This window comes from Felis catus, chromosome D4 (assembly GCF_018350175.1).
Source record: "Felis catus isolate Fca126 chromosome D4, F.catus_Fca126_mat1.0, whole genome shotgun sequence".
NCBI classification, from domain to species: domain Eukaryota; kingdom Metazoa; phylum Chordata; class Mammalia; order Carnivora; family Felidae; genus Felis; species Felis catus.
Genome location: NC_058380.1, coordinates 25,789,704 through 25,813,368, shown reverse-complemented (window position 1 = coordinate 25,813,368; position 23,665 = coordinate 25,789,704). Strand labels below are relative to the sequence as shown.

The window sequence follows — 23,665 nt, the reverse complement described above, 5'->3', positions numbered from 1 at the left end:
CATGTCCCAGCATCTATGGAATCTGTTGTGAATTTAGCAGAGCTTTGTTTCTTCGTGGAAAAGTAAGCTTCTGTGGCCCTAACTTTCAGACCCTGCCTTCATTCTCTTTTATTTAGGCAAGTCTCCAGCCTTTGGATGGTAATGAAGGGACTTGATGGGTTTGGATTTCTTAAATTCGGTACTCCTTAAGAATTTTTCCATTTACCAACTCGGCCTCCCAGCCCCTGTGGCCCACCCCTCCATCGGCGATCTGTCTAGAAACCACCGTTGGCCTTCAACCCTCCTGTTTTGCCCAAATATGCCTTCCTTCTTTCTTGCATCTACATATTATGTACTTTCTTACGTCTACATATTATGTACATATTAATGTACATCTACTTCATATTACGAAGGTTGTTTTAATTGTTGCTCTTCACTTTTGCTACATCCCAGAATCACTATCTATTGCCCTAAAAGCTGAATCACATATTCAAGGGGCTTCTCAATGAATTCACCCAAATCGATTCTGGGACCCTCCATTATCTGGAATACTGCTTGATTCCTGGGCAACACCAAAAGGGTTTTTTCTTCTCAATCAGAACATTTCTATTCAAACAGTTGGCAAGTATTTCTTTTTCTTTTCTTTCTTTTATTTTTTAGCATTTATTGTATTTCTTAACTTTGTAATTAAGAATTAGAATGAAGGTTCTCTTTGCACCCACACATATATTTTTCTCTTAGCCTATCTGACACCCCCACTGGCTGTTAAACTCCTTGGAGGAAAGGGTCTTTTTCGTGTCACTTCCTGTCCACTTCCTAGCACAGAGCTGATGCTCTGGGATGTCACAGGCTTAAAGCAATCAAACATATCCCCGGGTCCTCCACTTGGAGTTGTTATTATCCCATTGGAAAGACCAGACACAGATACATGTGTGATAACAGGAAATGACCGTGTAGAAAATAAACAAAGTAAAGACAACAACAGAGGAGGGCAGAGAGCCAACTTGGAAAGCAAAGATTGTCCGACCCAGAAGCAAATTTAGATTGCAAGCATACAACATATTCAAACCAACTAATTTTTTTAGTGACAAAAACCAATTTCCCTCAGAAGATGAGCATTTATTTGCCACTGACCCCCTGAGGCTCAAGAATGTTAAGACTAGAAATGACCTCCAAGAATCTTCAGATCCAATGGTCCTTGACCCTGAAGGAGGGTCCTTAACCCTGAAGGAGGAGATGCTCCCTGGGGGACAGTGCCTGCTGCCACAGTATTTGGAGAGCAGGGGAAAGAAGGGTCCACGCAGAAGCACAGGCACCCATACTGAGAGGGCACAGTGGAGGGAGCTACAAGATGTGATTGGGCAGGTCAGCAGAGGCTTCAGTGGAGGTCAGGGCTTGAAGAATGACCAGAAAGTCAAAAGATAAAGAACGTGAACATAAGCAAAGTCCGTGCTGTTTGCCATTTTACTCTGTATTGCCACCAAAGCTGCTCCAGTCTCAACTTGACATCCAGGACCTTTGCTCAGACATTTTCTGGAGGGTAAAGAATTTCCTCTCCTAATGCTTAACAAGAAGCTTATAGGAAGTTTTTTGAAATAGAAGAGAGGAGAGATAACTTTAGGGAAAATTCGCAGAAACATTTCTGAATTACAGGTTCCTGGAAAAGGTACTCATCCCATCTTTTAAAAGATTTCACGTTGGCTTGAACAGCTTATCAAATAATTTCTACAGGTAATCTTCCAAAGTAACAAAGAGTGCTTTTAACACGTCTTGCCTTCATGTGTATTAGCTTAACAGCAGTATTGCTCAAAAGTGAAATTTCCCTATAGCCAGGACTTTATTGCCTGAACCGTACTCTGGCAATAAATACATCAGAAAGAAATAGCAACAGCAGTGAATATTTCTAATGGCCACTCTTCCAAATGCAAACTCTTCCTGCTATGCTGGCCACCCTCCACCACTACCAAATAAGTAAGTAAATAAACCAATAAAAGTAGAACTGAAACTGCCCCCATGAGATTGCCATACGCACCCAGGCTTCTAGCTGGTGGGGCACTTCAACTCTGATGGGATCCTCTCTGCTGTAAGATTTTTTTCATAAGGAACATAATCTGTAAAAAACACTGCCCCTGGTTCCCTGGGCTCACAGCTAGGCAGCTTCCATTTTTCAGCAAAAATGCTGAGAGTTTTGAAAGTCAATCCCTGAGCAGGTGCAAACGATACTCTGATGCACCAGAGCAAGACTCCAGATAGGACTGTCCTAATCTATTCTTACGAGAACGGACCCATGGATTGGTCCATTCTTATGAGAGGGTGCATCATCCCAACTGCGAAGACATGAATGCAGAGAACACCAAATGAGCACGCTCCAAACCCGAATTCGAATGGCCTACTAGCGCACACTGTTTGGTATTAGCACTTCCAGCTTCTTTTTGGCCATGGTCATAGAAGGAGCATCAGTAATTCCCTCGGGTGGAGTGCCATGTGCCAGGCACTGGGGTACCCAAGGATTAAGGGTACCCCTTAACACAGCAACGCTACCAGGAAAGCACCATGATTGCGTCCACTTTTCAGAAGAGGAAACTGAGGCAAAACCATTCCAGGTCCCTTTGCCAAGGTCACACTGCTGCCAAAACAGGATGGGAACCCGGATCTACCCACCTCTGGACTCCGAGCTCACGGCCACTAAACCACACCATTAGGACTTGGACGTGTAAATCCAGCACCCTCGGTACAGAATAGTTTCTACAGAAACCATTTCTACAAAGTGCACCTTCCCAGATAATCCTGACCTACAAACAATAGTCAATGGAAAGGAATGAGGACATTTTACAGGACGCTCTCCTGCCCTGTATGCACACAGAGCTGTAACAGGAGATACATGAAAAATCTTCAGATTCTTCCACAATGCCAAGCTCTGAGAACTGCAGTTTCCTAGAATAGCCCAACTGCCCTGGGAATTTAATAATTCAAGCGCCTGGAAAATAATAAGTGGTGTGGTATGAGGGATAAACACACCCCGCTAGCTTCATCTCTTACGAGCTCTACGACCTGGGGCAAGTCCCTACTCTTCAGCCTCCTTGTCTGTCAGGATGTTGGGGAAATTAGGACACCCCATCCCGTGAGGGCATCTGAGGTCCCATATGGGGACTTCAATTAATGCTAGTTACGAGTTACAATGAGCAGAAGACTGAGGTTCAAGGCGCGGCCAGGTCACTAACCAGCTCCTGAGCTTAAGCTCACCCTGCCTCCAGTGCCCACGCCTGTGGAAGAGGACATTTGGAGTTGGTAAGGTCTCAGCTCCCTTCAGCACACACATTACAAGAAAACTGCAGCAAAATATGATGAAGAAAAAAATTACAGTCTGAGTTTCTCTCAGAGCATCTCTACGGCATTTTCCTCATCTATTCCTCTGTCAACAAGGTGGTTACCGACAAGGAACACCACAATTTATGACCAGAAAAGTTGATTATGAAAAAAAAAAAACCTTAAAGTTGGCTTTCTCTATAAAATATATTGATCTTCTCCCCAGAAAACACTGGACTTATTAGCATAGCCTTCCACATAGTCTCGGGACTGGACCCCCGCCTACAAATTACGTGACACGTAAGCCTTGTAAGCTGACCAGAAGTCACAACAATTGCATGTGGTCTAGACCTACATCCAGTCAACACAGGGTCCTTAATTTTTTTACTTTTCTTATCAGCCACCAACTTTGCAAAAAGGGAAGATTTCCCATTTTATAATTCTGAATTTCCACATTCTCTTAAAAAAAAAAAAAAAAACAGAAACAAAGCTGAAGGTCTGCCAAACTGGACTAGCATTTCTTCCTGGCAACAGTCAAGACGAGCTGAGGAACACTGTCCCTGAAGGTTTGGGGCACATGTCCAGTCGGTCACATTCCCGACTGATCTTGGCAATTTCACTAGCCTGTGGAAAGATCATATGACACCTGACTTAATTCTTGCTTGTAGTCTCCACTGAGATGTCAGGGCTCCAACTGTTCTCCTGCGTTGACAGGGCATCTCCACGCACAGACATCCTTACAAGGAGTCTCATCAAATAACATGGCACAGAGGCCACAATAGAAGTACCTCACTTTTTAAAAAGAGTTACTTCTACCTATTCTGGAAGCTTTAGAAACTTCCTCTGTTGTTAAAAACTAAAATGGATACAAACATAGCCACGTATGATTTTATACTTGGTAGAGTGGTAAATACAATCCCCAGGAGAAGCAAGGGATGTGTTTTTTCCATATATATATATTTTTTTCCTTCCAACTAATTTAATTTCTAATGTATATTCCCCATTGGGTCTCAGAGCTCTGGAGCAGTCACATCAACGTACCACAGTAAATGGAAAGACAAGTAACTAAACAGGTACGGTGACATAGTTTCACCATATTAAATGAAGAGCCCCAGGATAGATATGGTCCAATAGCCAGAAAGAGGCTTAAGTGATAGTTAAGCTAAAGTTTTTTTAGGGGGTGGGTAACGTTTAACATCGGCCAATATGAAACCACCAGACCCGCTAGTCAGCTCACCGGGGGGCCTGGGCTGCACTCTGCAGCTAATTCATCCTGGCAAGCCCTCGAGGAGCCAACCCCCTTGGGGATGGGGGCACCCCAGGACTCTGAGCAGACTTGTCCTCTGGCTGGGAAGCCTTCTGGTCACACCTGTTCCTAACAGCTTCTCGACTAAAACCATCTCTGCTGTGCTCTGCGGGAGGAATTCTGAGGTCTCAGTGGAGCATCTAACCACGTTCTGGGGCCTTCAAAGGGCTAGTTCCCTGGCAGGCCTGGATGTGCCTGCTGGTACCTCCCCAGCTCATCTTCATCCACGGACACGGTGGTTTCCACCTGGATGAGCACGTAGGCCAGGCTGCTCCGTCTGTAAAAGGATGTCAGCCCCACCATCTGTTTGTCTGGTTTCCAAAGAGAATGGATCTGGCCTTAACCAGTACCAGAGATTAAAATTTTCCAGGCTCTGGTCAGAGGGGACAACTTCAAATCATCTGCAATCCAGCTTCTAGCAAAGCCTGGTTCAGCAAAGGGTACTGGGGATGGAGACTGAGCTCTTGCATTGTATCAGTTTTATAATTACAGCACTGGCATATTAAATTGGCAGGCCACGTTAGCTTCCTTGCAGAATTATGCCCTTGTCACCTCCAACCCCCCCCCCCAACCGCCACTGGCTTCCTCAGTAAGGAGAAAATGAAATCTACTGATGCATTTTTCATAATAGCTGCAAATCACATCATTCATTGTCCTTGCAAAAGAAATTCCTTTCAGGACATAGTGCCAGACAAAGCTATGTTCCTGTGGAATTAGTAGGCATTCTCTTTACCAATAATGAGCTTCTCCTTTCACAGCCAGGAAGCTGAGAACAAACGTTGCACTCGGCGACGGCAACCATGTCAACCATTTGAGTTAGTTGGGAGTCCCAGCCCCTATTTTCACTCTTTATCCCCTCCCTCTCATTTTTACCTTATTGTCCTTACGGTGTAAAATAATTATCGCCGGTTATTCAACTACTGATGATAAAGTAAATAATTGTGACATTTGTAACATTTCGTTTACTGCAAATCAGGTGGCCACTAGGACCAATAGGACAAGACTTACACAATTACCATAGAGTCATTTCAAGAGATGAATTAGTAAATAATTGCCTCCCCGGGTTGTTTTCAGGTTTCAGAATGACTGTTCACAAAATCTTCCTGCAACTCCAATCCAACACATAAATTATCTTCTATTAAAAAAAAAAAAAAAAGTCTTTTCCTCTTTCCCAGTTATTCCGGGCCAACCAATGTTTCATTTATGACTCGTGAAGAAGAACTTCCAATGATTAGCCCAGGCCTTAAGAATTTTAAGAAGTGTTCAAGTCAGCACTAATCACAACAGAACACAGTTCTGAAAGCTCTTGGCCTCGGGTCAGGTCAAATCATGCCATACGAAGAGCATTTTTGGAACTAATATTACTGCTCCAGCTTTAGGACAGATCAAGCACGGCACCGAGAAAAATGAGCATCAGGCATAACATCAAGAAAAGAGAATGTTTCAAGTGGTAAAATTTTAGGATCTCTGTGTGAAGGTCTGTTTTGATTTGGGCACAATTTTTCATCCAACATTTATAGGCTGTGGGAGTAAGGAGAGCAACACTTCCAATTTTATCTTCACTGGTTTCACTTCGCATGTTAACCTTTAGTCCATTTTTATAGAAGGTTAGAGATTACTTTCTTTGGAGTGAAACTACAAAGATGCTGCTTTTCTGAAAAGGGATCCCAGTCATAAGTGGCTGTGTAAGGCGGCAATAAAGAGAAGCTATTTTGCAGAAAGGAAGTGTGAGTGCATCTAAAAATCCCAAACAAATCTCTCATAAAAACTTTAATCCAAGGATGGTATCACCATTCAAAAGGATGGATATTTCTGAGGTACCTACGGTAGTCAAATTCACAAGAGACCAAAAGCACAAAGGAGGTTGCAGCTTGCGGGGTGGGGGGGGGGGTGTCCACCGGGTGGGAGTTTGTTTAATGGGTACAGAGTTACAGTTTTGCAAAAGAAAAGGGTTTCGGAGATGGACAGGGTAATGGTTGTGCAACCTTGCGAATGAACTTATGCCACTGAAATATACCTGTCAAAAAATGGTTACCATAGTAAATTTCATGTTAGGTGGATTTCACCACAAGTTTTCAAGAGACATTTTGTAAAGACTTTACAATTAAAGAATAAGAGAGACAGTTAAAAGAGAAAACGAATTACAAACTAACTGATAACCTCCAGACTCCAGGGGGCCTGTTACAAACAGCCTAATACATAAAATGGACCAAGACTCTGCAACAAAACAAAGTTGCAGAACAAAGACCATGACCTGAATGACCTGTGGCTAAATCTGACCAGGGATTGCTCCGCACACAAATGGTCAATGTCCCAATCAGCTGAGTGCGCCAGGTCCCACACAGGAGAGCAACAGCAAACAAGCAAAAGGGAACCAACGCCCTTTCACCTCTGCCCTCTTAACCCCAGCACCTGCCCAGTTCCCCCCCCCCACCCCCACCCCGCCAGGGCAGATTTTCCTAGGGCCCCCAGCCCTACAGACTTTACTCTCCTTCAGAACACAATCCAGCATAGCTGCGCCAAATAAAAACTAATAGCCAAGCTCTTACTATGTGTTAGGCACTGGTATGAACCTTTTACATGCGTCTGCTCATTTTAACTTCACAGAAATCTGATGAGAAATATTCTATTATTGTCCCCTTTTACAGATGGGAAAACTGAGACAAAGCTTTAGTAAATTATCCAAAGTAGCAGGGGCAGATCAGCTTCACGGGGCGGGGGTCTCAACCCACCAAGCTATCCTGCCTCCCAACCAGCATCCCTCCCCTACACCAACACCCAAAGAAAATGAAACATTAATTTGTCTTTCCTCCTATACACAGGGCAATAGACATATTCAGTGATTTTTCAATTCACGAAAAGAAATAATGAGGAAAGGAACATTTTAGACATAGTTTTCAGAATCCCAGGATCTTCCTAGGGTGCCACTAAATAATAATAATAATAATAATAATAATAAATAATTGAGCCATAATGAGCTGATTCTTCGAATACTACATTCAGATTTAGACCTTTCAGGGGAAATTAAAAAAACTCTGTACGGGAAAGAGAGAAAGGTGGAAACGGATAGCTACTGGCATTTAGCAATCCCCATTAACTGCCAGGGACAGATCTGTGCACTCCTGGTCTGTCTGGGTCTGTGATAGCACAATGCTTATAATATGGTCAGGGGGCGGGGGATCTCTATGTGCTGTGCTTACTGGAAACATGGAGCTCGGTGCTGGAGAACTTCCCTGAAGAGAGGGAGCACAGCAGTGAGAGGAGCTGTCTGGATAGCCTGCCTACCCCGCTACACAGCCCCAAGGCATAAGCACTGCGCCTCCTCTATTCCAGACCATCACCACAGCCCAAACCTACGCTGATGCAGAGCTCAGACACCCAAGGCAGAGGCCCAGCCGGCACTTTCCCTTAGCTCTGGGCAGTGTCCAGGCACGTTAGTGGTCCTCTCTGGTGGTCCCTCCAGTCCAACTTCCTCTATATGAGGCAGTGAGTGTCCAGGCACGTTAGGGTCCTCTCTGGTGGTCCCTCCAGTCCAACTTCCTCTATATGAGGCAGTGAGTCTACAGGATGCTCCTACACCTTTCCTTGCTGACTCAGTAGGATTCTGGAATTCCCTACCCAAAGACCCTGAATCTACTCCCAAAGCCTGTGCAGGTATTTCCACAGGCCTGTCTTCCTGATGGTGTGCACAACCCTAGGCACAGCAGTGTGTGGCTAGGGGGAGGTCCGAGGCTGCTGTCTGTGCTGGTGTAGATGGAGTTCTGACATGGAGGCTAGACTGCCTACAGGGCTTCAAGAGAGAAGGAAGGGGGTGACCAGACTGGGGACCCCCACTAATGCCTTTCAATGGGCCATATAAATAGAAGCAGCTGGCTTAAGTCTTGTTACCCAAGACCCAGAAAAATGCCTGGTGGGGAGGACATGTTCAAAATGTATTTGTTGACTGACTAATTGACTAAATAAATGAATGAGTTGATCAGCCAATCAACACATGTACGTACAAAGAGTTCAATGTTGACCTCCAGTCCAGCCATCCTTGGGAAAAGATGACTCTGTCAGCAGGATATCTATTGTCCCCTGAGCTGTACACAGATATAAGATACAACGAAAGGAAAGGAATGATAGATTCCAAGGTAGACTGCGGGAAATCAAAGCCCAGGAGTGCCCTCAATGCACCAGAAGACATTCTTGATGGGTGAGAGAGCAATTTCAGGAAAGAATAAATGAAATGGCTAGTAAGTTAAATCCTAGAGGGTCACCCAGGCTTAGCAGCAGAGCCAGTGACTCAACCAAAACTAAGACATTTCTCATGAGAGTTAAACATTATGTGTGGGTTCCATAATGCTCACGCCTTTTTAAAAATTTAACTTTCTGGGGCGCCTGGGTGGCGCAGTCGGTTAAGCGTCCGACTTCAGCCAGGTCACGATCTCGCGGTCCGGGAGTTCGAGCCCCTCATCAGGCTCTGGGCTGATGGCTCAGAGCCTGGAGCCTGTTTCCGATTCTGTGTCTCCCTCTCTCTCTGCCCCTCCCCCGTTCATGCTCTGTCTCTCTCTGTCCCAAAAATAAATAAACGTTGAAAAAAAAAATTTATTTAAAAATTTAACTTTCAAAATACACACAGAGTCTGAACTATTTTCATTTGTATGTATATTATGAACATACTGCATCGTGTAAACATAAATAAATGGATGTTATTTATCTCAAGGGGGAATTATCTTTTTGGATTATTCAACACAATCTGTTCACCTATATACTTCTCCAGTCTATTTTTAAAAGCCTCCCAATCTCATATGTCTATCAGTTGTTTTATGATCAGTTTTGCAAACAACTATCAAAATTTCAAGATGCCTGATAGTGTTAATTATCATAAATATAAAGGAAGCCCCACGAAACATTCACAGGATTAGCCCAATGCACCTTGATTGCGATGGCACAAAAATGCATGTATCAGATGGTACATTAAACTGGGCCTGACACACTTCTCTTTTTACACTCCTGATGTCTGCAGTTCTTTAAGAAAAACGAACAGCTCTGGGCATTGGGTAGCTCAGTCCGTTAAGCATCCAACTTCAGCTCAGGTCACGATCTCACAGTCTGTGGGTTTGACCCCCACATCAGGCTCTGTGCTGACAGCTCAGAGCCTGGAGCCTGCTTCAGATTCTGTGTCTCTCTCTGACCCTCCCTCTCTCTCTCTCTCTTTCTCTGTGCCCCTCCCCTGCCTGCGCTCTCTCTCAAAGATAAACGTTACAAAAATTTCTTTTAAAAAGAAAGAAAAATGAACAGCCTCTACCATCCACGTTACAAGAAGGATAAATCACATCTGCAATCTCACACCAGAATCGCTTTGTAAGAGAACCCCCGCCATAAATGCAGTCACAGGGATAAGTGCAATTGAACCACAGGGATGGCCATTATTAGCCATTACACAACAGAAAAAGCACAAATCCTTCTCATTAGATCTATTTGTTTGCTGGAGATCAGATGTCCCTCGAACGATTCCTTTTCCCTGAATTTGCCTCTGGTGTTGAGCCGGCCTGTCGTGCATCTCTGCTCATCCGCTTGCCCTCATCCTCCCATCTCTTCGCTGTCCTTCCTTCCTGTTGGACACTCCCTCATCAAACCTCTGCCTTTCTTCCTTTCCAGCTAGCTATGCTATGTCTCTACAGTGAATTGATTTTTTTTTTTTTTTACTGTGCATGAACCAACGATGTGCTATTTAATTCCAGAATGGTTCCTTATTTCAACAAACATCTTAACCTGAGGACTTTAAAAGTCATGTCTAGAAATTTCCCTGTTGATGGCCCAAAGAATAGCTAGTACATCTTCTTGTTTGGAATTCTCAGTGATAGATACTCGGAGGAGCACACGCATGTGTGTATCCACGTGTGCATGTGTGATGTGGAGGTCTAGGGCATCGTACTGGGCGCTGGGGAAGAGCATGACCAAGCTCCACGTGGCCCTCGCCTTCAAGTAGCTAAGATTCTACCGGTGTGTACGGAAGGGTAGCCAGGGAAGCATTTATGTTGCTAAGTGACCTGTTCTGGGTTGGGAACCCAGGAGGTTTTAAAAGCACACGGTGGGGACACAGCCCAGAGGCAGGGAGGCAGAGGAATTTAATTTAGCCAGAGACAGAAGGCAGGGGAAAGGTGTCCTAGGCAGAGAGGCTGGCCAGTGTGAAACCTGGGAGTCACGTAAAAGTATAGCTCCATTAGGGGTACTGAAAGCCCTGAGAGGCTGGAGTGTCTCACTAAAGAAAGGGAAAGGCAAGAAATGAGGCTAGAGGATACAGGGCTTTTAAGACTCATTAAGATTGTTTAAACATATCAATGTAATGCTATCTTAATTTAAAACACCAATATAGGGGCGCCTGTGTGGGCCAGGCGGTTAAGCCTCCAACTCTTGATTTTGGTTCAGGTCACCATCTCACAATTGGTGAGTTCGAGCCCTTTGTCAGGCTCTGCGTTGACAGTGTGAAGCCTGCTTGGGATTCTCTCTTTCTCTCTCTCTCTCTCTCTCTCTCTCTCTCCTCTCTCTCCGCCCCCCCCACTCACACTCTCATGCTCTCTCTCAAAATAAATAAATAAACTTTAAAAAAAAAAAAAATATATATATATATATATATATATATATATATATAACACCAATATAATGTGGGGAGAGCTAGGCAAGCAATTCCTATGGAAAAATTATCATACAAAAATAACTGAAAAGTCTGAAAGAAAAGACTAGCGAGTGAGACTAATACTTCAAATAGGAAAAAAAATAATAATATAAAGCTTCAGGAGATAAAAAGTTCAGTAATAAAAAATAGCCAGGCTGATTAACAGAATAAGATATATCCCCAAATGGCCTAAATCTTTAGTTGAAATTACTGACGGAACAGTAGAATTATATATCTACAGTGTCAAGAGACCTGATTGGCTGATCAGCTATCTTGAAAAAATAATAAAACACTTTTTGCTACCTCTCTCCTTACACTTTGAAAATCCAGATGGAGCCAAGCTTTAAATATAAAAGTATGAAGGAGCGAAAGACAATATGGAGTTATTTTATACTCTCAGAGAGGGGAAAACTTGCAGCCACATTTACAACATAGAAGCCATAAAGGAAATAATAAATTTTACTACAAAAAGAATTTAATTGTTTTACCAAAGGAAGAAGAAGAAGAAATACCAGAACCAACATCAGAAGACAAGCAAAACATCGGGCAACATACACATTTTCTTTTTGTTAAATAGGTCTTATGAATCCATTTTTTGAGAAGGCCACCCAGCTAACAGAAAAAGAAAATAGCTAAGGATATGACAAACAGGGTTCACTGAAAAAGAAATCCAAATGGCTTACTCCATGTAAAAAGACTTTCAACCTGGAACATAATTACAGAATTGTGAAATAAAACAGTGGTGAATCCTATTGCCCAGGCAAAGGTCAAAAGGTTTGGTAACAAATAGTATTGGCTGAGTTGTAGAAAAACAGGTGCTTCCAGTTTGAATGGCAGAATGAAAGAGTGTCATCTCTTTGCAAGACGCCTCGGTCACTATCTATCAAAGTCACAAACATCTTTGCAAATGTCCCTGCAGTTCAAATTCTAGGAATTTTCCTATCAATAAAATCATGCATGTGTATAAGAAGTTTGTAGACAAGGTTATTCAAAAGGAGGCTGGTTCAGTAAAGAGCAGCCTATTCATTCAATGGATTACTGTGTTGCTGTGAAAAAAACAAGATTGGTGTACATGTGCTGATACAGAAACATTTTCAAGATACAGCGTTAAGTAAATAAACACCAACATGCAGCACAGTGGGTATAGCATGCCTTCATCTGTGTATAAACAAAAAAAAAAAAAGACATATATATGCACTCATGTATGTGAGTAGACTCTTTCTGGAAGCTGAGAGATTAGAGAGTTGTAGTCCACAACAGAAGACTAACTTTTCATGACCCACTTCTCTGTACTGACTGCGTTTTTTATCATGTTCATGTATTACTTTAAAAAAGCTAATTCCTGGGGCGCCTGGTGGGCTCAGTCGGTTAAGTGTCCGACTTCAGGACATGATCTCACGGTTTGTGAGTTCGAGCCCTGCGTCAGGCTCTGTGCTGACAGCTCGGAGCCTGGAGCCTGCTTCCAATTCTATGTCTCCTTCTCTCTCTGCCCCTCCCCCAACTTGTGCGCGCTCTCTCTCTCTCTCTCTCTCTCTCTCTCTCTCTATCAAAAATAAATAAATGTAAAAAAAAATGTTTTAAAGCTAATTCCTGGGGTTCCTGGTGGCTCAGTCAGTTAAGATTCTGACTCTTGATCTCAGCACAGGTCTCAAGGTTCCTGAGATAGAGCCCCACCTGGGGCTACGTGCCGACAGTGCAAGCCTGCTTGGGATTCTCTCTCTTTCTCTCTGACCTTCCCCCTCTCATGCTCTCTTTCTCTCTCTCAAAATAAATAAATAAACTTAAAAGAAAAAAAAAGCTAATTGCTAATAAAATTTCATACAATAAAGTTAATGCATTTCAGAGAAAAGAGGTGTAAAAATCACTGTAAAGAATCTGAACGGTTCCCAGGCTTGAGCAAGCTTGGCTGAAAGCACTAACCTTTCCAAAGAAAAAATGTGTCACTCAGCATTGGTGCTGGGCAGTAAATGAAGGAGAGAAAAAGGAGTGTCCATCCAGGGGACACAGGTCCGGGCCAAAGTACTTCAAGTTCTGCATTCCCTTTGTGAAGGCGATCCCATTATGGAGATAGATGCCTTGGGCAAGCTTAGCTTAATGCCATTTAACATTTTAAATGCAGAATGAAGTGCCCTTGCTCTAATTCCAAGATCACCAAACAAGCTTCCAGTTATAATTTGTACTCCTTTACAGATCTACTGGTGTAGAAAACAACCTAATGCTGATCTGCGTATTTGGGTCCACATGATTGCTCTATGCCTTATTATATAGCAACGTAATGACGATCTGGATTGGTGTTTGGCTTGTTTTGTTTTGTTTTGTTACTAAATAACAAAAACCAAACAACAACAACCAACTTTGGTCTTTAAGAGACATGAGGAGCCACAGGGCAGTCATAAGGCGTGACACCCTGGCACCTGGGTGGCTCAGTCGGTCAAGCATCTGACTTTAGATTTCAGCTCAGGTCATGATCTCGTGGTTCGTGAGTTCGAGCCCCATGTCAGGCTCTGTGCTGACAGGGTGGAGCCTGCTTGGGATTCTTGTCTCTCCCTCTCTCTCTGCCCCTCCCCTGCTTGTGTTCTCTCTCTCTCTCTCTCTCTGTCTCTCTCGAAATAAATAAAGAAATAAACTTTAAAAATTTAAAGAAAAAAAAAAGCTGTGACATAATGAGATCAGCATTTTACAAACACCACACCAGCACACGTGGCACATGGGTAGAGAGTAAGCACGGCAGGGAGGAAGGTTCTGCAGCGCTATAGGCAGAAAATGATGATTTTTTCCCCCCACCGGGGACAGCTTACTCAACATGTACTGGTCCACCTGTACTTTTTAGTAATTACATCAACGAATCCACATGTTCGCGTCTGATCAGAACACCTGCCCTTTATATGCATGTTCTGATCTTTTCAGCTCCCCCGGTGGACAGGAGAGTGTGGATATGAAACCCACACCCCATCTCGCCGCCCAGGGCTCCTTCCAGTTATCCCAGGTACCTGCACGCTGCCACCTGTCCGGCTGTGGTAAGCTTGTCGCGCCAGGTTCAGTGGGAATGGTGACGGTCCACCCACAGGCCCTGCAACCCAAGATTTCTTCACAGCCCATTAAAAGGGCTTTGCGGCCAGGTGCCTGCCTGAGGGGGCGTGTGCGTGTACGTGTGCGTGAGCGTGCATGCGTGGTTGTTGGCCTCCGCGGGGGAAGGAAATGAGAACCACCACCGGAAACAGAAGGAGAAAGAAGAGTGACAAGGGGGAAAAGCCCAAGCAAGAAGGCAAGGCAAGCAGTCCAGGCGCAGAATCTTCCCCAACGCTGAGCCTGGGGTGGCAGCTGAGGTGCTCTGGAGTGAACCCGGGAGCAGACTAGAAATGTGTCGAGCCTTGCCCGAGAACACAGAGGCCACCCCAGTAGGCTCCCTCTCGCCCAGCACCGCCCGCCGCTGCCTACACGCTCACACATCAATCAACCGAGGCCTGCGATGGGAAGCGAGCAGGCAATGGTCAGAGAACTCGGCCACAGGTCCCTCTGCCACCCCGCAGGAAGGGACTCTGTGGCACATGCAGCGGACACAACTTTGGTGACCAAAACTGAAGTTCAGAAGAGCCTACCTACCTTTTTTAGACTGCATTGTGTTTCAGAGGCTAAAAACCAAAAGTCCACTGTCTTTTGATTTAAAATCACACTCCTGTAGCAACTGTCCCCAAATGCCTCACTGATTATTTTGTTTATGTTGAGAACTGATCACAGAGGACGGACACAACGGGTCTCTGGCCAAGGGAACCAAAGAACTAACCTCTTACTACTTCACTCAGGTCCTCATCCAGAGAAACCCAGAATGATTAAAACAAAATTAAAACTCTGGGTGGGGATGTAATGTAGGGCCCGGTGAGTACAGTTAATAATACTGTAGCGTCTATTTGAAAGTTACTAAGAGAATAGATCCTAAAAGTTCTCAAGAAAAATACGCACAATGATGTGTGGTGAGGGATGCTAACCAGACTTAGGGTGGTGATCTCTCCACGATACATGCAAATACCAAATCATTACATTGAATACCTGAAACCTGAAATGTCAGTTCTATCTCAGCAGAAAAAGCGGGGGGAGGGAGTCCAGGTGGTTTAAAGAAGTAAATCCTCAATTATTAGGAAAATTTTACAATTCAAGATAATTAAGTCTGAAAGGACCATACCTGGTGTTTTATACACACACTTGTATCTTCACAGACACATAGACAAAGAGAGTCCTGGTATGTGTGTCTGTGCGTCTAGAGGATTGTTTGGTTGTGAACATTATAGGCAAGCATGGGGTGTGGAATAGCAATAGGTCTTTATCTGCAATAGAAAAGAGACTCTGGGGGCGTCTGGGTGGCTCAGTCGGTTGAGCGTCCAACTTCGGCTCAGGTCCTGGTCTCACAGTGTGTGGGTTTGAGCCCCCCCCCTGCCCCGCCCCCCGCCCCGCATCAGGCTCTGTGCTGACAGCTCAGCCCGGAGCCTGCTTCCGATTCTGTGTCTCCCCAGCTCTCTGCCCCTCCCCCACTCACACTTTGTCTCACTCTGTTTCTCAAAAATAGATAAATGTAAAAAAAAATTTTTTTTTCAAAGAAAAGAGACTCTGGGTGGTGTGTGATTATTATCATCTTTATCCTATACAAGAAGATGCTGTATTCCCAAGGAATACACAAATCATTGATGTCTTGATAGTCTAACACATGGTGCAGGTAGAAATGGTGATGGACAGCAGGACAAAGACAGGGGGTGAAGCCCCACTCCACTTCCTTCCCACTGCCATGCCCTTTAACTTGTGACCTTTTATGTGAATCTCTACCCTTGCCTCAAAATTGCTTGTGCTCTCGAGGCCAAATCTGGGCAAGTGGGGCTGAGCAGACAGAGGCCTAAACGAGACACTGGCTAAGGTTCTATCCCAAATTGTATCCTGCTCCACCAGAGAGGGCTGGACAAGCCAATCAACCTGACAGTCCCTCCGAAGCTCTCAAGACCTTCTCACCTACTTCAGACCTAAATAAGCAGATGTCTGGAGGGAGCCTTCCAGGTCCCTGGAGACAAACCTTGCCTGAATCTAGAGTTATGTCTCAGTGCAGGCCACGGACAACATACAGAATGGTAGCAGAATGAATTCTAGATGGGAGTCAGCAATCCTTAAGCTTGCTCAATGGCTCAGTCATTGAGCTCAGCCATCAATCTTGGGGCAAAGAGAAGTCAGGGGCAAAAAAAAAGGGGGGCAGGAAAGAATAAGCATGCTCTGGCCACAGGTCTTTCATAGGCGCTAAGATAGACTTTGTATAAAGGGCTGTGGGGTCCTCCACTTATAACCACCCTTGACTGTGGCCAAGACTCCCAGGGCAGCAACTTTCATTCTGCAGCGTGTGCTCTGCCCTCCTTCCACACCCAACCTGCCAAGATGGGTTAGCATCCCTCACTGCTGCCAATTCATGAAGGCTCTTCTCTGCAGCTGGACTTTCATGTATGAATTGCTTACAGATGAGGAAGGCTCGAAATTTAAAAAACAAAAACAAAACACAGTCATCTAAACAGAAAATGCATTTCTTCCCCTGTGAAGATGAGGCCATTGCTTTGGGATCGACAGCTCACACACTTTTTAATTGCTCTGTCTCTAGTAGAGACAGCTTTGCACAGACTTGGCTAGACTATGCTTCTCTTCACATCTCTGACACTTTCTCAAATGGTGGGCTGGGGTGAGGTTCAATCAAGGGTGCAGAAGAGAAGGGAGGTCCACCAAAGTAAAGGCCATGGCACTTCCTTTGGACGCTGGGGGAAGGAGCTTCCGGACCCACGATGTCTTTAACATATCATGGCCTTAGACTCTTCACTGGCTTGGTTTGTGCTGAGAGCGCCAGAGCAGAGCATTCCTGGGACCCTTCTCCTTCTGTGGTACCAATTCTGAGTGACCCTGTGTGTGACCTTGGACTCAGCAGCCCAGCACTAACGTGCCACCCGTCTTACTAGCGGCTCACATTTGAAGAGACATGCTTTGGGGAATTGAGAGCAGACACCAACACACGCACATGTGACAGTGTCACCAAAGGCCATCAGATTCTCACATGACCCTTCACTTCATAACCGATGTATAAACCACATTATCTCTGCCACTGAAGCTTCATGAACTTCAGGGCCAGGAGACACTTGTCTGAGCACTGAATCCAAAACCCTCAGTTTACATCTGACAGGCTCAAGCCCAGATAGTAAGGGGCTGCTTCAAGATCAGGTCACTGCTGACTCCAACTCTCTGTGATATTCGGGTCTTTAAATAAGCAAACAAACAAACAGGCTAACTCAGTACCTATGCATGACTTTTCTTCCCAGGTTTATAACCCTCACAAGCACTCACTCCTTCATCTTCCAGATCAATATTTACTGACTCCCCAGTCCCTTTGACAGCCCAGAGACCAAAGTGGTAAGAAGGCACCCTGATTATGTGAGAACTTTGCCTTCTTTAATGGAGATCGATCAGCAATCAAATGTAGGGTGGAAATTATCAGGCTACTGCAGGGCTCAGACCCCTGCCACCTGGGGGTGGGATTTGTGTTTTAAACCAGTTAGACCAAGTAGATTATGAAAATGGTCAATCGGCTATTAACCCAAGGTTCAGTTTTTTTCCTCTGCCTTTCTCTCTCTCACACATACCAAATGAGGAAAACATGTGCCCTTCTAAATGATCTCTCCCAAAAAATCATCCAGTGGATTTATAAACATCAAGAGGAACCAGAATTTGGCATCGCACCAAGGGGCAGCAGGTTCAATGCCGCATTCCACCCTATGGTGTTTGAAGCCACAAGGAGCTCTCTAGAGAAGTGGTAAGTTAGTCTGGAGGGTTGAATGTCAGCGTGTGGCACTCAATAGTGGTTTAATAGTGTTTCTTTCCCTAACAGCCAAGATGAGCAATGAGTTAAAACATGGCACTTGCTTCGTACCAAAGGCCAAAAAAAAAAAAAAAAAAAATCAAAAACAAAAACAGAAACAGAAACATACAGAAAGGAAAAGAACAAAAAAAGAAAGGAATTCCCCTTCCCCAGCTGAACAAAAACTCTAGGTTTTATACTCTGACGACCCAGATATAGTCAAAGAGATCATACAGAATGTTCCTAGGGAGAAAGAGACCTCAATTCTTAGCTGTCCGGCCAACTTTTCAGCTTAGAAAAACGTCTTTACAAGGGAATATTGAAGCAGACACAAACAGAGGTTTATGGGATAGAAACAGTGAAAGATTTTAAACAGAACTAAACTCCGCTCTGGGGAACTGTGACCACATTATCTCAACTTCCCATTACTTGCTTGTAATAACACATAACCCAGGCCCTTCCCTTCACTCGAGTACTCTGGATTCCCATAAGGAAATATCACTTTTCGGAGAAGAAAAAAAAAAATCAAACACATTTTCCTATACAGTCAATGAGAGGTGATGGGGGGGGGCGGAGGGAGAGAAAGTAGGGTCAGGAGGGTTAAGGCACTTTTCAATTGTTTTACCCAATGTAAGAAAAACCTCCTTAACGCAGAGATTGAAGATAGGAAACTAAGAAGGCTCCACATTGTCTTGCTGGGGTGAATTCTGTAAGTACCTTCACTGGGAAGACAGTGCGTTTTCAACTGCCGCTTGCAAGTTGTGTTAAATAATGAATGATGTAAATTAGAATGCCTTATTTATTAACAAGTCCAGTGTGGCTTATGTAACCACACTCAAAACTTACTCTGTGGCCCTTAAATGCGCGGAAAGCACAATCCAAAGTTCTAGAACCCCCCGTGGAGGGGCTGAGAGGTAAACATCAGACTAATGAAAACTGATGCCTGTCACTGAATGCTTGCGAATGCCAGGATTCTTGTTTTTAGTGCAATTAATTGCGGTGGAAAAGCTTACTAAGGTGAGGGGGCCAAAATCAATGTATTAATGACATAACATTACAGTCACTTAACCAAGCCAACAATTTATTGCACATAGAGGCTCTGGCAGCAGAAGCTGCAAATTCTATTTATGTTGCGCTAAGAGGAAAAATGTTAGACTTGTCTCCAAATATGACCCCCAAATCAGAAACTAACACCCAAGAAATTCAGGAAAAAAGGCCATCACTGATGTCTATAAAATATAAGCAATATCAGAATGCATGCCCCCCTTTCACGACCATGTAAATGTAAATGTATTTAGCACTCAACACCAGTGAATGTTACACTTAAAATGATTAAGGTGGCAAATTTTGTTTTAGGTGTTTTTGACCACAATAAAAATAGAAAAGTATGATCTGTTGTAACCGTGCCTTTTATCACTTGGGTGAGATACAACTTGTCCTTTAGAGAGCATTTTTGCACTCGATACTACAGAGACCTCAATGGCCAGTTACATAATTCCAACAGTAGGCTTTACTCTTGAATTCCACTTCTGTGCGGCAATGGTACTGTTTTGAAGTTTAATCTAGCACTGCTTTGGGATAACCATCTCAGAGTAAGAGAAGCTGGCACCTAGCAGCTGTGTGATCCTGGGCAGGTGTGATGCATCTCTACAGACGGGGAGAGGGATCCAGATATCGTGTCGATGGGTAAAGAGTATGAGACAGACACTATGCTAGGAGAATTTTTGATAAAACAGGCTCAAACAATGACTCTAAAACGAAATGTCAGGTGGGCCTAAAATATGCACGTAGAAACAGAAAATAAAATCCCATGCATATGGTTTTAGAATGTTCTACCAATGGGCTCTCTCTGAACCCTAAAAAAGCACAGTGGGGTAATTTCCCCGAAATATATAGACATTGAGTGATATACCGTTTTTAAGTGATACAGTAAACCGTGGCTTCAGCAAGTTCTAATTACAGTTTACTTACATTTCCCCTATTTAAAAAACTAGAAACATAAAATTTCAGCTAAGCACCATTAAACTGGAACTTTAAAACAGGTTATTTCAGGAATACCATTGGGTCTAATAAGAAAGTAAAAAAAAAAAAAATGTGTAATTTGGTTCCAACTGGAGCTGGTATCCACTGGCCAAGAATTTAAAAGCTGTTCAAGCAAATATTACTACGTAAGAAAAAGAGCCAGATGGAGTCATATATGGATGACAGTGAAGCAAGTCCATTTCGATATCAAAACAGCAGAACTCAAAATAATGATACGAAGTGCTTCCTAAACAAGGGTTTCGATACATTTTACAGGACATCAGGGAACAAACCGGCTGGGCTCAAACAAAGCTGAGGGACAGAGCTGAGATACGGACTTTTTCTCAGAATGCACATCTACCAGCCCCATTACTGTCACTAAGGAGCGTAAATTCTCCATCCCAAACACTCACCCTACACACCTCCCAACTCTCACTCTCGATGGATCTTCACATCAAAAGAAAAAAAAAATAACAGTAGAAATGAGGCGCGCCACTGAACGAATAACTGACAAACACTTTAGTAAATAAAAAAAAAAAGAATCAATTTTTTTAAAGCCGGAAAATAGGAACCTGCCACCAGCTATAAAAGAAACAACAGCAATTAGCAATTATGAGAACTGATATAAGAAAGCTCAACTCAAGTCCACTGATTGCATAAATATAAATACCAGGCAGCCAAGACCATGAAGGTTTAAATGATATTTTTTTTTAATTTAAAGAGTTTTATTTTCCTTTTCTCCGATGATGGCTTTAAAAATATTAAAGTGGAAAAAAATGTTACAGTGAAAATGATGGGCCCTATCTCCTATCCTTCTTCATCATACATGCATCCTCTAATACAGAATTTAAAAACAACAAAACAAGACGTCTGACTATCAAGGCACACTCCCCCTGGTCTCAAAATAGTCCGAAGGGCTCTGAATTCCATATGGCTTCCTCCATCTGACTGCTGACATCTCATCTCGTGAAAGAGACACAGATCCTGATAAAAGGCCACAGACACTTTGACCAGGCGAACCAGGGCCAGCACAGTTGGGGCCCTACACACCCTCTCCGGCACTGCCTGCTCCAATCCTTGCCAAAAAAAAAAAAAAAAAAAAAAAATCCCAGCATCCTGGATGCAGCCTGACAGTTGGTCGCTCCCAGCACATCTCAGCTCTGCTAGGCCTGCACATTCCCCTCTGTGCTGTTGTCATTTCCTTCTGCCCTAGCCTTATAACGTGAGCATCACCAGCAGAACGAACAACAGAGGCCAGGAAGGTCTCTTACTTACATTAAAAAACAGGTTATCTCAGTCAACTACGTTGGCAGAAACCAGGCGTGCGTTTTCTGGGGAGGAAAAAAAGCATGCGCACTCGCCAACCGGAAGGCCACAGCCCAAGCCCTACTTTTTGGGCTGCCTATCTTAACATCAAACACACCATAAGGAAAACTGGGAGAAACTTTGCCTTACAGCCCTCCGCATGAATGAATAAAATCCCATGCCAGTGAAATACAGGTAATGGCATCCCCCTTGTGGGGGAAGGTACACCTCTAGGAGAGGTGACAGGGAAATGCTGGAGAAAGCACTGGTGAATCCCCACTTGGTAATGTACCTGTCACAGGGAGGACCGAAATATACAATTCTGCTTCCCCATCAGCCCCGGGGCAAGCTCAAACACGTCCAGGGACATAGGGGTCCGTCGCAAAGTACTACACCCTGCTTTATCATCCAACCTGGTCCCAGGATACTATTCAATGGGCAATTAAGATTTATAATCCAAATGGTCTCAAAATTTTATCTCTGGGAAGTCAGGTCCAAATTAAATCAGACCAGGCTTTTAGGCTTCCCACGAGCACATTTTCCCTTTCAAGAGAGCACATTTCAACACTCAGAACTTCTTCTCTTACAGACCATTTTCAAGGCCAGCTCTGGATGCCATCTCCTAAGCCATATCTGATATACAAAATGAAAAAGGAACTTGGTGAACTCCAAACCTCAGAGAAAGATGTTAAGGGAGAGACTGAGCTCCTTCAACAGATTTCAAAAAGTTCATTATTTTTAATCCCCCCTTCCAGTAAATATTACTGTAACTTCTCTTAATACAACATACACATAGCACCTTATGAAACAAAAATATCCAAAACTAAGTTATTGCATACGCAAAGCCTATAAAGCACACCCAGCAGGGCTTTGAAATACAGTGTATAAGGAATCCCTTCCCGCAAAGAATATACATATTTATGTTATTGGCACATACAGTATACTTAAAACTTATTTTCAACTGCCCACTTCTCCCCGCGTTAGCAGCCCCAAGCCCGAGATACAGGTAACCCACAGATGGCCCAACCCTGCATCTCCGATGTCTGACTTCTCCCCAGACTTGAGACAACATCCATGCCCCGACAGACACGTCTGGCCAGCCCCAGCCCGAGGTACCAGGAGAGAAGAAAGGAGAAAGAGCACCGGTAACTCACATTTCGGTGATGTTCTCAGGGTCTGCACTATTAGGCTCCAACCTCGGAAACGCCACGATGCCCGGAGAAGGGTCGCTGCACCAGATCCGAGAGGCGGTGCACTTGCAGGACGTGGGACAGGCGAGAGCGGCCCTCCAGAAGCCCACAACCAGCCAGCAGAAGCCCCAGAGCCGCGCCATGGCGGGTCCATGCCACCTCGTCCAGGACGACATCCCTAGCCTCCAGTGCCAGCCCGAGTCAGACTGAGTACGTGTCCCCGCGCTGCACCGGCCGGCTTCCCCTGCCCCTGCTGGGCGGCCTGTGCCGCGCTCGCCGCTCCCTCGCCCCGGTGTCTGTAGCGGGCGCGCAGAGCCTACAGTGGCCGGGGCTGAGCGTGTCCTGGCGGGCGGCACCGTTCACAGTGGCCGGGGCATCTCTGGCCGCCTCACAGGGGGCGCTACCGCCGCTCGGAGCTCCGCGGCGGCCGCCGCTGCATGGCCCGGCGCGCCGAGCACCGGCCGGCGGCGCTGCCGGCACTCCCCGGGACGCAGGCTTCTTGCTAGACGCGCACTGGAATCCGGGACGCACCTCGGGGCTGAGAACAAACAGACACGCGTTAAGACTGAGGGCAGGACCCCTTACGAAAGCGCGCTCGCGGCACCCCCACCCTGACCCCAGCCAGGGGATTGTGGATGGACGAATGCCCAGCTCCGGCCCCAGAAATCAACTTGCCCCTCGATGGCACTGACGCCGCCGGGGCCACCGATGTGCCTCCGCCTCTCTCCAAGCCCGAGGTCGAGGGAAGGGAGATAGGGCAAGGGTTCCCGAGACAGGATTCCATGGCCCAGGCCGGGCGAAGGACCCTTGAATGGGGGACGCGGAGATTGCCGGCGGCGATGGCTCCGCGACGGGGCCCCCAATGATGCTGCAGAATCCGCCACGGCCGCTGGGCGCAGGGGGCGCGGGCAGGTGGCGCGGCGCGTCCCACCTGGGGAGCCTCCGCGGCAGCCCCGGGGGGGACAGCGAGGGCCGAGACGCCGGAGGGCACCGTCCGCGCTGCTCACCCGGGCTCCGGCGCCTACCGC

At 45.1% G+C, this 23,665-nt stretch overlaps 1 protein-coding gene across 5 annotated transcripts in view; it reads right to left on the bottom strand.

Annotated features, from left to right (window-relative positions):
* Window positions 1-23,175, bottom strand: part of NTRK2 (neurotrophic receptor tyrosine kinase 2) — a 335,632-nt gene extending 312,457 nt beyond the window's left edge. For 3 of the 5 annotated variants that reach the window (XM_023242218.2, XM_023242220.2, XM_023242221.2), the window contains exon 1: window positions 22,602-23,001. In XM_023242218.2, coding sequence (XP_023097986.1) covers window positions 22,602-22,813 — 212 coding nt within the window. In that variant the 5' untranslated portion in view covers window positions 22,814-23,001. Of the gene's footprint in view, window positions 1-22,601 lie in introns of all 5 variants that reach the window. The other 2 variants (XM_023242219.2, XM_023242222.2) reach the window with 2 other exon arrangements.
* Between the last annotated feature and the right edge of the window lie 490 nt (window positions 23,176-23,665).